General features: G+C 36.0%; 1 protein-coding gene across 3 annotated transcripts in view; it reads right to left on the minus strand.

The window, feature by feature from the left end:
- Nucleotides 1–3,865: 3,865 nt before the first annotated feature.
- Nucleotides 3,866–17,270, minus strand: part of LOC136816270 (N-chimaerin-like) — a 51,527-nt gene continuing 38,122 nt past the window's right edge. For all 3 annotated transcript variants that reach the window (XM_067072598.1, XM_067072596.1, XM_067072599.1), the window contains exons 5-12: nucleotides 16,117–16,295; nucleotides 15,393–15,556; nucleotides 12,587–12,664; nucleotides 11,306–11,390; nucleotides 9,502–9,753; nucleotides 7,331–7,468; nucleotides 6,753–6,858; nucleotides 3,866–4,373 (exon numbers count right to left, since the gene is read on the minus strand). In XM_067072598.1, coding sequence (XP_066928699.1) covers nucleotides 4,196–4,373; nucleotides 6,753–6,858; nucleotides 7,331–7,468; nucleotides 9,502–9,753; nucleotides 11,306–11,390; nucleotides 12,587–12,664; nucleotides 15,393–15,556; nucleotides 16,117–16,295 — 1,180 coding nt within the window. In that variant the 3' untranslated portion in view covers nucleotides 3,866–4,195. The remainder of the gene's footprint in view (nucleotides 4,374–6,752; nucleotides 6,859–7,330; nucleotides 7,469–9,501; nucleotides 9,754–11,305; nucleotides 11,391–12,586; nucleotides 12,665–15,392; nucleotides 15,557–16,116; nucleotides 16,296–17,270) is intronic.

Consider the following 17,270-nt stretch of genomic DNA (forward strand, 5'->3'; position numbering starts at 1 on the left):
AATCAAGAATTTTAGACAGCCCGTATGGGCCACCATAAAAGTAATCCAAAATCCCTTCCGCTCATTTTGTGGACAATCTAAAGTAGAATGACCCCTTCAAATTTGATGTTGTTTGGGCGATTGGGTCAGCGTCAATCTTTGCCAGGAGATCGAAAAGTGGTAGAGAAAACGAGGTTTCAAGATTTTTCTCTTCAAATTTCTCAAAAAGACTCATTTTCAGTCCTTGGAAGTCCTAAAATCACATGGACTAAAGTCACAAGGACCGCTTGCTAGCATGTAGGTATGTTCAGCGTAATAGCCACTTGCTTGTGGTGATTTGGGGAATTTCCAAACAGCCAAAAATGGCAGTTTTCGATAGAGAAAGGGTTGAGGCTTTGAACCCAACAGTTTTTGAAAATCATGATTTTCCGTCACTCACCGGGGGGTTTATACCTTAAGATTTCAAAATCTAAATAAAGGCGAAACTTTTGTTTGGCCTATTGGGGAGGGAAAGTTCCGATGTTCATCAGTTTGAAACGCAGCTTTGGATTCCAGAGAATCCAAAAACTCAATAATATCTCAATGTATGAGATGAACAATAAGGTGGAGGAACGCAGCCTGGAAATACCTCGAAAATCGAAATATCTAACGAAAAAAAAGTGAAATGAAACGCTGAAATTGACAGCACCTCAATAAATCTTCTAGTATAGTATAGAAGTATAAAGTATAGAAGTTCTATAAAATCTCTATCAAGAAGATGAGGAATCAGAATATTTTTTTCAAAGAATATCAATCGTTTGGATTGACAGGAGAGATTTAGGTTTTCGGGGTACCTAAAGGCCGGTTTCCACTTGCGCGCGCTACGATCGCACTTTTGGGCTTCAATCCTTTTTGCTTGGAAAAAAGATTACGTCATAAAAATGTAGCGTGCGCTTGAAAAAAAAGTTGAACACATTTCAACTTTTTTCAACCGTTACGTCAGTTCGCGCCAATGGAGTTGCTTCATTTTTCTTTTGACCAATAGGGTGGAAGCTTTGCTCGAAAAAGCGCGATCGAAGCGCGCGCAAGTGGAGACCGGCCTTAAGGCACTCCGGAACACAGATATCTGTAAAGCCCGAAGGGCTAGATTTGCAGCTTTTATCAAAAAGTGAAGCTCATCTTTGGAAGGATTTCCTACCAGAGTCACGTGACTAAAATATGCAATTTCACCGGTTTGAGAGATGTGAAATAGCGTTTGTCGGCTACGTTTTTTGATCTCGCGCTCCGAAAACAATCAAAATGCTAGATCCTATCCATCGGCACGAAATTTAAAAAGTCAAATTTTAGCTTCACTTTTTTTTGCTGGAGAAAGCTTAAAGTTGCAAATCTAGCCCTTCGGGCTTAGATATCTGTGCTCCGGAATGGTCTCATGAAGCTTGCACTAACTTAAATGTGTTTTAGGTTTTTTCGAAGCATTTCGATATAGAAAATAAGATGGGGCATGCTCAGATGGTTCCAATTGTTGAAAAATCGAAAAATTTCGAAAAAACCTCATTTTTCAGGCGCAATTTTCATGATTTTGATGACGTCACAGAAATAGGAATTTGAATAACTTCTATTAGGAGAAAGCTTTTGACTTTGACCAAAGGTGTAAATCAATAAAAGAAAGCGATCCACGAAATTTTTTTTCAAATTATCAGTTCTAGGTTAAATAATTGGACCAGGTCCGGTTAGCAGGGACAATGAACTGAACAAAGAATTGTAGGCCGAGCCGTCTCTGGCCCATATTTTCATGAATTGGAAGTTGGTAGCTATTACCACTGCTAACCAGACTAGATCCAAATAATATGTTACCAAATTCAGAATAAATTCTTTTAATTTCCTGATGGTTTTTTATTTAACTTTTAATGGACTTCTTTTATACTAAATTTCTAGTGACACATGGTTTGCTGTTTGTCTTCTTGGTTTCGCTATTTACAAAGGGTCAGCAAGCAATATTTTCCTATTTACATCGAATAATAATAATATTATAAACATATTTGTTAATTAAAGTTATGATGACGACCATTATATATTTCAGGGGCCCTATGATGTAATCTTTTCAACGAGTTTATTCTCGAAGAAAACGCTACGTCATGGTAAAAAAAGGACCAATCTTAAAGTGGGTTAGAGAAGAGAGGGGAATTAATGTCCACGGTTCCGTCCTCATTTCTCAAACCCATTTGACCGCTAATTCTATTTCAGCTTAATCTATAAGCACCGATCAAAATTCTAAAAAAATATTCCAAAAAAAATAATAACAATCAATATAAAAAAACAAAACAAAAAGATTTGGGAATTTCTAAGGACAACTAAAAAAGGGCATCACAGGCGTGAAGTCTTCATAGAATTTAATTTTGGGCGGAATAAGTTTCACAGGAATCAAATTTTACGAATTCGGATGTCGAAACTTAAATTATTGGGACGAGATGGAGTTTTTACAAACTCTTATTTGATTTCGTTGGTCGTTAACCAGTAATAAAACAATTTTGTTACTTTTTCTAAAGAACAGATCATTTTTATTACTTCAAATGACCAATTATTAAAGTATCTTATAAAAACCCCTTCTCATCTGAAATTATTTCGCGCCTATTGGTCAACTCCTCCTGCAAAAAAATCGTCGAAAATTTCACCGCGTCTCTTCACCGGAAAATCCGACATATAGTTCGACAGAAATGAACTATATAACGACGGACGGAAAGTTCTTCGAAGAAAAGACGTGGAAAGAGCCGTCAAAAATATGTAAAAAGAAAGATGCAATTCGAAATTAAAAATAGAGTGGTAACAAAAATACTATAACGATTAGATTTAAGAAATTAAAAATTGTGAAATATAAAAATTTATCAAAGGAATAATGGTGAATAGGAAAGGGCTTCAAAATATACGTGACCGAGAAAAGGTGGATAAAATACATACATAACTTCATCCTACTCAGCGTGTAATTGCCCTATCAACCCTAACTGTTAAAGAGGCTTTGGTTGAAAATTATTTGGATTGACAGACGTCAAATGTTAATTTCTGAGAGCACAACAATGCAATGACTTCAAATACTTAACATCTAAATAACTTGAACCCGATCCTTAAAGGGAATAGCGCTATACTTATAGTAGGGGTCGGAGCACTGACCTTCATATAACCCTGGACCAAGCAATATCTGCCATCTTTGATTGGAGTTTTTTTAGAATTGGTACCCAAGGAGAAGCCATTGCAATGCTAAAAATTAACGTCTAACGCCGCTACATCATCAAAAGAATTTGAGGAAAAGTAGACCTAGCGCTCTCGATGCATTTACACCGCTATCGAGTAGTGCCGACATTAGGGTACCAATTTTCAAAAAACTCCGATCAAAGATTTTGCTTGGCTGGGATTGAGAAGCTTTGTCCAAGGTATATAAAGGTCAGTGGGTCGGAGTTGCTGGTACTTCCATGGTATACTCTGAAATACATGCTGATGTCAGCCCGAAAGCTGATTGGCTTAACCGACAGTTATACGTGGTTTGAGAGTATAGCTAAAACTTTGTTATGTTTTCAACAGTAAACGAAAGTGAATGAAGACAAAATGTAAACAAAGAGATTGCAAAGAAGTTTTCGAATAAATTCACAATAGAATGTCTTCATTTAAAAATAGAAACACTCGATTTCATTCAAAAGAAAAAGACATTCTTTTTTTCTTTCAGTTTAATGTACTTTTTGTGTTGTTGTTGAACATTATAGTAAATTATATTCACTTTTTTGAATATATTTTTTGGAATAAAGTCACTTTTGGTTTTTGTTATGATCCAGCACTCCTAAATACTCCTCCGTATGGGTGTTTGTGCCAATGCTAGATCAGCATTTCATAAATATACCATGCGTCGTTCCCTTTAAGTTTATTTTAAAAGCAGACTTGAACAAGCGAGATCTTGTGGGACAATTTAAAGCATAGTTCAGGACTGTCGTGAGCTTTGAAGCCCCTTCCAATATCCAACACATGCGAGTTTATGTTTATATATCTGCATTTATGAGAACGGCTGCGTGACTAAATCGATTGGGAACAGCTTGTAGCAGATCCGTAAAGTCCAGGACGGTATAAGTGCTGGATTTGTTCTGAGTGGATCAGGATCTAGACAGTTGAAAAACTAACCGTCTCTGTCGCAGAAAAACACAGATACATAAACTCGCACCAACACTGTCTGTCAACTGTCAAGAGAGATCATAATTTATCTTTCAAAGAGAACATCTTGCTCTTCAATCAACGATTGGATAATCTTCTTTTGGTAAGGTATATAACCGACCGCTTCCATAGCTAAATGGTCGGGCGCCCTCATTAACGTTGGGCCAAATACAATACCCAAATTTTCTCCTGACATCAAATTCCTGTCTTTGTACTTTGTTACTCTAGAAAAAAAAGAAGAAATAAATCATTTAAAATCAACAATTCAAATTAAGCTCTTACTGAGGATAGAGCTACTACGATTCATTACAACTCGTTGCCGATACAAAGGAAACTTTCATTTTCCCTTTTCCTGCGAAATGTCACAGAATAGCGAGTTTATGTATGTGTGTTTTTCAGCGACGGAGACGGTAAGGTTCTAATTTGAGTAGATCCTGACCAGCTGAGGACGACGGTAAATCAGCACTTTTACCGTCCTCGATTTTGCGGGGCGGAATTGCGGGTTTTTCTAAATCGCTTCAGTTACTCTACCGTCCTCAAAAGTGCAAATACATAAACTCGGTAATGTAAAGTCCACCTAAGGTGTATAACCAAATCAACAAGAGATATGTCACCGAGGTCCGAAAAAAGACACCGCCCACCTTGTGAATATCTATAACGTATAAAGAATATGTACTAGTTATCGCATGACTTCGAGTGCAATACGAGAAATATTTTACGAGTTCCGAGATTTTTCCGTAATATTTTTCCGAGCCTTTAGGCGAGGAAAAATATCGGTAAAATCTCGGAACGAGTAAAATATCGAGTATTGCACGAGAAGTCATGTGATAACTAATTTATTGTCGACTCAAAAAAATTGTCCTGATATAAATTTCTTTTTGTTTTTGTTTTATAAAACTTACTTCCGCCTTGCTTCTCTCTTCTGTGTAGTTTCGAATGTTTTTATTCGAAAATCTAATTCGAACGTTAGATTCGAACAATAAAAAATTCGATATGTTCCCGCCGACAATATTCACACAAAAACAAAACAGAGGAGCATTTTCGATCCAGAAGTTTTGTTTTGAAGAGTTGCAGATTTTTCAGAGATGTATTTGAAAGTTTCTAGATTGATAATTCAAAATGCAGATGGACTGTACAGTATTGTTTCGATAGAGAAGGAACCCTTCATCGTTGGATTAATCAGATTGATAACATTGGGAGGTCGTCAGTAGTCCGACACTTTCTAGTCCGACAGTAAAAATGTCCGACGTTGGATTTGACGAAAGTGTCAGTATTCCGACAACAATTTTGTCCGACAACGAGTCGAAAAAAAAACATATAAAAATCGAAATATGAATCGTGGAAGAGGAAACACATCTTTTCCGATTTTGAGGTTAGGCCCCTAAACCCGACTTTTCTTAAATTTTGGAAAGCTTGTTAGGATTAGGCTTTCAAGAGTCAAGAGATTGGATTTAGCTGTTTTTACGACCCTTCTTTAGTGATTTACAACCCTGATTGGTCCTTTATTTCTACTTATGCCAAAATGTCGCCAAAATAAACTTTTATTAATATTATCCCTATTATCTCAGAGAAAAACCCTTATTCAACATCCGACACTCTAAAATCTTGCGTTTTCGGACAAAAGTGACGTCGGAAAAAAAGACTTCCAAATTGTAAATTTATTTCATAGATTCGGACTATTTTACTGTCGGACTAGAAAGTGTCGGACTAGTGACATGCACCCATAACATTCAGTCTTTTTCTATGTTTTTGTTTCGATGCATGGAAAAGAATAGCAGAGGAAAGGAGTTCCATGATGGAAATGTATGCTTGTAATAATGGTTTAAAGAACAACAATTTGGATACTTTCTTGATTATCGTCAAGCTATAATTGTTTCGAATTTTAGAAGGAAGATTAATAAATGATTGTTGAGTTTACAATTCAAGGACGTACCTCGTCAAGAAGGAGAATTAGGAGAGAACTTTTTTAAAAATCACCACTTCCCTTGCTATGTTATGAGAAATCTTATTGGCAAACATTCAAGAATCTCAAGTTTTTCGTATATGCATTGATAAAAAACTGTTTGGTTACACACGGACGAATTTTATACCAAAAGCTGAAAATTTTTGGGTCTTGTCAAGTAGTTTTATAATTTCTTAGTTTATCAGATTTGATTTTAGTGTCTTTTATGGAAGAACTCCAAAGTAAAAGTTAATCTGAACATATTTTTGTTGCGTTTTTCCATTTGATTCCCAAGCCAGTTTCTCCAAAAGTCAGTTCTTTTCGGCTGTTTTGTTTTGATTTTTCTCCCGCCGCTTACCCAGTCCCCCAAAAGTCAACGCGGTCATATTTCCAGACTAAAGAAATATGAAATATCGCAAATATCTCGATGCTCTCGACCAATCAAAACGCTGATATTTTTTTGGGTCGGCAATAAAAGATGAATATCATTTTATTCATGATATGCACCACTGCAATGACTTCACGAAATTATGCAACTTTTCTGTTTCTTTTTCCACCCAATACGTCACTTTTTCTATTGTTTAAGTGACGTACATGGGTGGAAAATTTTAAAAATTCTCAGAAGACTTTCCAGTGGTGCATATCATTTTATAGGGCTTACCGTTGAAGATGACGACAGAAATATTTGAGTAATTCATAATGTGCTGGTGGTAAACTCTTCAGCGCCGTACTTAATGCCTTCAGTACGTCACTTTTATCCTCCATTTCTAAAAGAGAAGAAAGAAGAAAGATGAAGAAGGGGGATAAGTCAACTGAAAAGTACTAAAGTACACCCTCATTCCTCTCACCTGATCTGATCTATCCACAGAGAAAAATAGATTCCAATAATGAAAGGACGTATAAACTAAGTAATGGAAATGTTGTGTAAGCTTAATTATTAGTCGGCCCTAATTTTAGTCACCTCGTCAAAATTTAGTCACTAAGGGCCGACTAATAATTTTTTGTTAAAGTAATACCGATATGAAATACCGATATGAAAAGCGGGTTGAGGAAAGCTTAATTATAAACTTTTAACTTGGCCCAAATTTTTAGTCGGCCCTAATTTTTAGTCGGCCCTAATTTCAGTCACCAAGCCAAAATTTAGTCACTTAGGGCCGACTAAGTTTTGGCCGATAAGGTATGTTATGCTTAAGAAATCTACAAAACTGAGCCGTCGTATGCTTATAAAAATGTACTTACTGACAGCAGCAATGAATTGATCATAAAGGTCGAAGGTGATGACAGGTATTGGTAATGTTCGAAAGTATGATTTGACAAGACCAGCAATCACATTGATGTCATCAAATGCCTGTTCGGTTATATCTGGTACTGTCCCTTCTACGGAAGAAAAGATGGAGGGAAAAATGGTGAGTATTCAATGTGTTTAAAGATGAATTTAAATGTAGACGCAAAATCAATTTTAAACTAACTAATTCATTGAACTGGATGGAACCAGTGGCGTTGTGGGAAAATTTTTCTGGAGGGGCCAAAGTCAGCAATTTTTTAAAAATGGCGCCCCCCCCCCTAATTTTCGAAAGTGTTGCCCTCACCCACCAGTTTCTAAACTTTTACTAATTCATTTGCCTAGGCATAATGAGGAAGGAAATATTTAATGGAGAAGAGTAGATATATCTTTGATGAACAAAAAAAGGGAAAAACAGGCCCCACCATGGTTGGGGCCGACTAGAAAATTTTTAAAAATCGACTGTCAAGATACCCTAAATCACTAAATAAAAATAGACAAATTTGACACTTGCTAGAGTGAAAAGAAACTTAAAGAAACAATATGTAATGCGAGCGAAGCGAGCGGAAAAACTGATGGTTCATGATTTCAATATTGTTGTCAGCAAATTAGTCTTGGGGCGCAGTTAGATTTTCATTTAATAATTATGCTATATTGTACAAAAAAACTTGTAAAATACCTAGATTGCAAAGAAGTTACCAATTAACTTTATTGCGAGCGAAGCGAGCGAAAAAAAATGCAAGTATTTTAAAATTATCTCAGTAAAATTGGTCCTGGGCGCAATTTAAGGCTTGATTGATTGATGATTTTTAAGATTGGGGCGTTTAGAAAATCTCTTTTGGCGCCCCTTGCTCTTCGGCGCCCCTTCAAAAAAGCTCCGCTGGGGGGGCCATGGCCCCCCCCGGCCCCCCCTGCCACAACGCCACTGACTGGAACGGTAATGAATTTTTTTTGAACTAGACTGAAATGTGTTTTCAAATTGATTATCATCGTCAATAATCAGTTAGATCAAATGTTTTGACTTTGATAATGTTTAAAAAGTTTGACATCGTTCTTGTTCTCCAAGCCTGATAGATAAATTTGAAAAAGCTTTCGGTAAGACCAATTGTTAAGGCAGGGTATTAAAAATAAAATCTTTCAGCCCAATGTAGTATACAGGACTTAATTTCTTCTCCAGAAGGCAGTAGCTTCTTTCAGATAATGCAATTAGAACTGTTATTTGCTGTGTAATATTCCCACGAGAATGACTCATTTCTAGGTAACATGTTATCAACGCAAGTCTCTAATGTGTATTAATTGGATTTGAAAGTATCTGTCCTTCTTTCTTATTTCACATGTTCTCTTTTAATGCTGACCTTTACTTTGCTCTTGAACTATCATGACCAATTCTTAGTATGATAAAGTCGGGTATTGGGCCAATTTTCACTAATATAAACCCAGAAGTTAGGCAAATTTAGTTTTTAACAAAATAAATTGGGTAATAAATTCCGAAAAGGTGATTTATTTTGACAAATTCCAAATACTCGATGTTTATTCAAATACAGACGACACTGTTCTTTCCACGCCCAAATTAAAATAGCCAGACATCTATAGATAGGTTAAAAACGTCATGATTAAAAAACTATCCTACCCACACAAAATATCATAGTCCTTTGAATGCATTTTGATATAAGAAATTGTTTTGATAAGTGAAAACGTTACTATGATATTCCTTTAATGATTGGAAGAAATTCGTTCGTTCACTCAATCTACTCATTCGTTCACTCATATCGTGACTTTCGAGACCATTGATCTCTAACTACTTGACTGGATCGGGCTTCTCATATAAAAGGAAGCGTGTCCAGTTTTAGAGCTGAAAAGTCCACCATCTTGTTTTCAATTCTGGTCGTCAAAAGCGCGTTTTGAATATTTTGAAATTCGAACGTTCGAAAATCTAAGATAAGCTGAAAACCAACATGACGGACTAGTTGACTTACAAAGAAAATCCGCGAGCAGTTACCCTATCCTATAAAATTAAAGTTTGCGTTTGGCATGTTTAATTTTGTGTGAAAAGGAATATGCTGGAATATGATATCAGTGTGCAAGCCCTCCGAATGACGGCGAAGCGGGGAAAATGAAAACAACAAACCTTTATCGATTTGGTTCCTCAGATACGTGATATCATCAGCAAAACCCGGTACACGATATATCCCTTCCAATTCTAATCCACGTTTTTCCAGTTCATGAACACACGATTCCACAATCTGTGGTCGTTTCTGGTCGTGAGCTTTGATGAGTGTCGTCAGATCTACACCGAAGACACGTTTAACTAGTTTTCGATCGGGACTGCAATTGTTGGGGATGATTGTACTGCATTGTTTGTGGCAATCGTATGAACAATCTATTGGAGGAAAAAATGAGGGTAAAGTTATAGTAAATTTTCGAGTAGAGCGAAATCGTATGAAGAAAACTAATCAATCGTCTGAGACATTCTTATTTCAACCCCCCCCCCCCCCGACACTTATTCTTTTTTAATTTCATAAAATTCCTTCTTTTGGCCTTACATGCTTTTCAAATAAATTTTCTCCCTTCATTTGTGAGATTTTTCCATTCACCCCGCTTATTACCGTCTGTAAGGAGAACTAAAAGTATTAATACGTGACATTATCAAATCCTCTGTGAGGCATACAAGTAGTGGAAAGCGCAGTAGAAATCGAATGTTAACCTAGCTAACCTATAGTGACTTGCCACGTCATATTTTCCAAACCAGTGATTCCAAATAAAATTGACTAAAACATTTCTCCTTCCATGGCGATAATTCCAATCAATTAATTTATAGTAAATCTTTAGTTATTCTCAATGTGATAAAAAATTGTAAAATAACAATTTCTGACATAAAAAGGTTAAATCCAGGCTGCAAGTAACTCTTTACAAACTCGACCCGACGAATATATTTCTTTCGCAAGTTAGGACAATCTCGTCACACAGAAAAAAACTTAAAATACACCTTTGAGATAGTAATGTATAATGATAATAGGTAAAGGCTTACTAAGAATGGAGAAAGAGAAAAATAATACGATAGATTAAAATCACCATGCTCTCTATTGCTTAATTAAAAAAATATACACACCGTTTTAAAAATCATGCTTTGTCTAAAAGAACAGTCAACCGGACTATAGCCTACAAAGTTTCCATAGTCAAAACCCTAGATCGCATTACGCATCTTCGAAAAATTTGACCAAATATTCAGATAGAAAGTATGTAATAGTAATACTCTAGTTCATGTTATCTAATATGAAACATTTTTGGTTTTAGGAATGGTGCTGAATATTCGTTTTACCAATCAAATGAGTCACCAACAAGTATAAAGTTCTTATAAGAAATTATAGAGTTTCTCATATAGTAAAACCAATGGCATTCTATAAGGAATGCAACAGGCAGATAACAATCTCATGAATCATGCTGGTTGCTAAAGGAAGAAAGACATTACGTTGTTGCCATGGAAAGAGAAATCCCCACGCAAGTAATTACGCATTTTGAGGAATAGTCGAGGAGGAGGAGGAGCCTTTAGAAGAAAAAGTCACGCGTGCTATTCTGTAGCTAGTAACCCGAAAGACTTTTAACAGTTCAGGCGGCGTTAAAATGAATAATCGTGGTAAAGTAGTTTGACTTGACGTCAGAACGGAGGTGAAAATGGTACACCTATCAGCTCTTTGTATAAAAAAGATCAGGTTCCAGTTTCACAAAAACAGAAAAATGACGTCATTCGTTCCTGGTAGACTCGAACTTAATCCTCTAACAGTCTGAGAGAGTCAGGTCTCATAAAAAAACAGAGAAAGAGACCCACTGATAACTCAGCACAATCACTTATAGACTCACTCACTCACTTATAGACTCACTCACTCACTTATAGACTCGCTCACTTACAAAAATAATTACCGAATAGTACATACCTTGACAACGTACACCTTGTGCTTTTAATCCCCACATGAAATTACGACAATAATGACACCAGTGTGGTCCATAATATGAATGCGTCTGCAATAGAAACAACAGATGCCCATAAGAACATTTAAGACTAAAATTAAGAACAACCGAGGCCTACCATAATTTATTCAAAAATGGTTATTTCGTAAAATACAAAGTTTTTCTTTTTTAGTTTGTCATAATTGTCTTTGTTTTGAGTGCAAGAGCGGGGGGAGCTACACCTAAAATTTGCCATATAAGAGGTGGGAGCTGCTTGTTTTTCCTGATAGGCGGGGGGAGCTCTATCTTGGGGGGGGGGGACCTGCATTAGTTTATGTAATTCTGGGGGCTAAATAACACTTCCTAAATATTTTTCTTTACTGTTGGTTTTTACTTTCTCTAAACCTTTATGTTTTCATGCAAAGTGCGAACCCTTTAAGTGCCAATATCGTATATATCAGACATGGGCTATGTAGGAGGGCGAAGCCAAATTTGGCCCTGAGAAACTTGATTCTGTCCTCCAGCGAATTAGTTTGAAGTTTTACCACTCGGCACCTTTCTATCATTCAGTCAAGTCCGCGCCTAAATCGGGCGGCGCCGAAGGCGCCTAAAAGAAAGAGGAGACTCTAAGCTATCCAACGGACTACAAACGAGCTTCTAACTCCTTCTAGATCTGGAGATATAAGCCTTTAAAGTTTGAACCAGCGATTTTCTTTAAAAAACTTAGCAAAAAAATGACCGTGGCACTTAAAGGGTTAAAATGCAAAAATGAAGACATTCTATTGCCTTCTCTAAAAGTGTACACACATGTAAATAGAGCTTTGTGAATGCCATAAAAATTTTCCCCTATACTGGGACCTAAAATTTTATCAGGCTGGGGGGACCTTGTTCTCAGGGGGGACCTAAATTTGGCGGGGGGGGGGGGGCCTAGAACCCCAGTCGGAGCCATGAGCAGTCTAGAGCTCAAATTTTTAAAATTCCCCCCTCGGGCAAACCATGGTTGACCCTCGCGATGTCACCAAACTTCAGCCCCCCCCCCCAATATGAAAATGCTTTCTACGGCACTGCTAAAATTAAGAAAAACCGAGGCTGTACCAAAATTTATTCGACCTTATAATCCGGTGCAAAGACATACTTTGAAGACATTGTTTAATACTTTAATTCCCAAAAAGCGAAGAAAAGAGATTTGTATACTCATAATTTTCCGAACCTCGCCATATTTTGGCCCAACAATTTCCTACACTCATCATATTAATATTTCCACATACCTTAAAATTATGAGCTTTCTCGCAATCTGAAGCTTTGAACGTGTTATATACTGGTCTGGTTGGTGTGTTGCGTTGTAGCTGAAAAATGTCAAGAATAAGAAAATGCGTATTAATTAAAACAGAATAGCAGATACACATCCAAGTTTCTGTATTTTTCTATGGGTAACTTAACCACACCCCTAAGGCAGTGAAACTTAATCACTCGGTAGGGATTATAATCTCTTAGGGATAAATCATGCTGTACGCGTCCCATCAGATTAATTGTACTTTTAAGTTTCATTTTCAAGCAACCTTCAATTTAATTGAAATTTGTGAAACGTAGTAGGTGAAAGAGGATTTCTATATTAAAGAATAGATAAAAAAGATAATTTTTCCGGGTGGGTCTCAATTTTCTTACTAGCCTATGCACTATATAAACAAAAAAGCAATATACAAAACAAGTCTCAAGAGAAAATGAAAAAAAACTCCCAAATTCATATATGCGAAATTGAATTTACAATTCAATAACAAGATGTTAAAAATTAGTACTGTAAACATTATATAGGAGAGAGTTTCTTTATACGATAATATTTTCAGAAGAAAAGGCAATGTTTTCCTTGAAATAACGCGAACAACAACAACAATTTCACATCAAGAAGCCATCACAATTAACTGGAAAACTTGGTAATAATCTCACCAAAGAGGATATAGAAGTACCACAGAGGCGCGTTTTCATCAAAATGCACGTACCAAGTTATATTTCGTTAACAATAAACAGTATAACAATTTTTCTTCACTTTCCTGGCTTGATCATTTTAATGAAGACGCGGACAAACCACCGCTTCACAGACATCCAAAAATTTCACTTGATACACCTCTCCCTCATACATAACTTATTTGCAGTTATTGGAATCGCTGTTATCATGACATCAATCAATTTCGGCGTCGAATCCAAAGCTTTCTCAATACTTCTCAACTTCCAAGCGGTCACAATGTTTACATGGTACGTTGGAATTATGACGTCATTAACCGCTGACCGTTTCCTATCCGTATATCTCAATCTCCGCTACCCACTCTACTGCACTTTATGGAAATTCCAAATATACTCAGTGGCCCTTCTATCTATATCGATCACTGGCTTCATCGTAACTTTATTCGTAGACCAAGAGAAAGTCTCAGATTTTACAACATTCATTCTATGGCCGTTAGAAGAGCTTATTTTCACGGCGACATGCATTGTGACGTACACTTATTTTTTTCAAAAAACAAAGCAAGCAAGACGCAGAATTAACCATATGGCCTTACAAAGAAACATGCATCAATCTTGCAATACCATTGTGGAATCTACTACGGCCAATACCACAAATCTTCCTCCAGAGAACAGAGTCAGGAGGAAAAACAGAGGCACGAAAGGATTTTTCATTCCATCTTTACTCATCTTCAGTTTTGTTCTATGCTACATAGTACCCGATCAAACGCTTTTCTGGCTACGCTTGGCCAAAGTGAACATGAGTGAACAAGTCTTATTGTATTTGATTTGCTTATATAATCTGGGTGGACTTTGCGACGGTATAATTTACATTGCGTTTCAAAAAGACGTTCGAAACACTGCTAAAAGGATGTCCCAAAGACTGTATCAGAATGCAAGAAAATCTCTCATTAAGAAATAGCGGAAAAGCAACATTCTGAACACTCTAAATAAAGCTTTAATTTTTGAAAGTCTTTCGATTGTTTTTACGAAGTTCACAGTCAGCATGCTCGGCTATCTATGAACTGAACGAAACATTGGAAGGGACCAGTATTGGAAGGAGCGTGGGTTATTAGAACCGCGAACCCCTGGTTTGTACCGGGTGCGCCACAAAAAAGTTTCTCTCTTTAAAACTAATTTTCTCGAAATCTAAAAGTTTTAAAAGAACCATTCCTATTTCATTGGAAAGAAGAAAGATAAACTTAAATTTTGGTGGGTCATTTATTGAATTCGATTCATTAGATCAAAAGTTATACTCAATTGAATAAAAAAGTTACTTTCAGAAAATGCTCAAAAACGTTAAAAATCGACATATCAAATTAAACAGAAGCATAGTTATATGATATATCAGTATTTTCGTTTCAGTCATTAAAAATGATAATTAGCTGTCTAAATGACCTTTTGTTATTTAAAGGAAGGTTGAAGTTATTTAAAATAAGGTTGAATTTCAATGAAAGGAAAAAAATTCGTCGAAAAAGGCCAAATAATCTGGTAAAATTCATAAAAATACATCAAATATGGGTTTCGAGGTAGATCTAGCCTTACATAGACTTTATCCAGTCTATAACCAAAAATCAAAAAATTCCAGTAAAACCAAATTGGATTAATGTTGATGAGGATTTTAAACCCTTTCGACCCTTTCGTTTCAAAATTTATGTGTTTTGTTACGGAAAAATGCTCCTATAATTATGTAGGTCGATTTTTTACGTTTTCGAGTACTTTCTGAAAGTAACTTTTTTATTCAATTGAGCATAACTTTTGATCTAATGAATCGAATTAAATGAATGACCCATCAAAATCTAAGTCTATCTTTCTTCTTTCCAATGAAATAGGAGTGGCTCTTTTAAAAATTTTAGATTTTGAGAAAATCAGTTTCAAAGAGAGAAAATTTTTTGTGGCGCACCCGGTAGTGCTTACACCTTTGACCACTTGGGCATCGCTCTTTTTCTACAATCTATATGTGACTATTGTGACAATAGTCTAGCCAGACCCACAAAGTCATCACATCAAAATTGATTCCGGTACAGTAGCTGACCCTCTACGATAGAACCTAACCGAAAGAAAAGAAGTATAACTTACTGTTTGTTCGTGTGTCGTGCGGAAATCTTGTTGGTCAGGCGGCCGCGCGGCCGGTCCCGCGTTCAGCGTCATATGTTCGATATAATCTTTAGCGTTGAGGTCAACGTATAAGGTAATAAGACCGTCTGCTACTAAATCTTGAGTCGTTTCAAATCTTTTTTCGCCTGAAAGAATATATTGAATACAAATTATTGAACGAATTGAATTATCCTTATCAATCTCAATCTAATCCCTTCACTAACTAAGTCTACTGAAAATGATTTGCAGTTGTCTCAGTAATAACTTCAAAATTTGTGAATTCAGACTTTCCCTTTTTTTTAAGCACGTGATCGTCATTAACTCACATCAAAATAAGCTGGGATTCCCCAAGTTCATTATAATAATTAATAATTGAAATTAAAAAAAATACCCGTTAGCGTTAAGTACTTTAGAAGGCTTTTAATTAAATTTTCGAGGTATGAAATCTGGTAATAACCAAACAGATTGTAGGTTCGGATAATAAAGTTCCGAGGAAAATCCACGACATATTTTTTGCTTAACCGAAATATTTGAAAGTGCAAATGATTTAAATTAAAAAAGAAAAGAATTAAGTTTGAATTGCAAAAGAATTGTATTGATGTATAATGATGTAGAATTGTTTTCGTATTGTCTGAACCCCCACAGTCGGGGAGATTTAACACTCATCCATTTCCGATTTCTCCCACGATAATATGTTTGAACTTACCGACATAATGTTGATTTTCTTCTGTATCAAAGTATAATTTATAGTTTCGTGGTTGATTACTGAAGTTGAAGACGAGTACAAATGAACCGGGCTGCCGTTGACTCTCCCTGATCAAGTAACACCCTTCCTTCTGCATGACCAGCCGATCTGCTTCCTCCCGGGAAATTGGACCGTGATATCTAAAAGATGAACAAAGAATGATTTTGCAATTTTCGAACTAAAATTGTACAGATGAGATGGAGTTTTTAAAAGATACTTTAATAATTGGTCATTTGAAGTAATAAAAATGACGCGTTCTTTAGAAAAAGTAAGAAAATTATTTCATTACTGGTTAACGACCAACCAAATCAAATAAGAGCTTGTAAAAACTCCATCTCGCCCCAAATGATAATCTCCTCAACAGGGAAGTATTGCCAATACTCTCTAGAATTCAAAGAAAGCTTTTTGTTTGACCACTTTAAGATCGAATTAAGAAGGAGTCAACTGATTTATTTCTAAAAAGGAAATTGCTATCATGGAGCAAGTAATTCTAACAAGGACCAAATCCTCCATATTGGTCAGTATAGCGCCTTACAAATCTTCCAAAACAACCGAAATACTGCAAACTCTAGCACCTTTTCCCAATTACCCAAAAGTGGCCAAACCCTGTCCAAGAATAAGTAGTGTGGAAGGAGAAAAAAAACAACGAGTTTAGTTTTCTTCACTGATCTGATCTGAAGAAGAATTGACCCTTTAAAGTGTGCTGAAAATATCTGACTATGATTTTACCAATGAAAAGAAGAAAAAACAAGTGATAACCTTTCCTTGTTTGCCATTTTCCTTCACACACGCAACAAGGAAACTAATCTTTTATCAATATCAATCAACAAAATTTAACCATTGACTGACACCAAAATAATCAAACCTAATTCAAAAACACAATTTAAACAATCTAAATTAGGCGATTAGAACGGCCTTACGTAACGAATTTTAACGACTAAAAAGATCGCAATCAAACGCAGATGACAAACCATATAAAACTTTTTGTTATTCACAAAATCAATAATTTAGTATCATGAAATTCGACCAAGTGGGTAAAAGAAGGGCAGATTGGACGACAAGACGTCACACAACATTGAAACGAGGTTCCACAGATTTTTATCAAGAAAATTTAT

Source organism: Clytia hemisphaerica, unplaced genomic scaffold (genome assembly GCF_902728285.1).
Source record: "Clytia hemisphaerica strain Z4C2 unplaced genomic scaffold, Clytia hemisphaerica genome assembly, whole genome shotgun sequence".
Lineage (NCBI taxonomy): Eukaryota > Metazoa > Cnidaria > Hydrozoa > Leptothecata > Clytiidae > Clytia > Clytia hemisphaerica.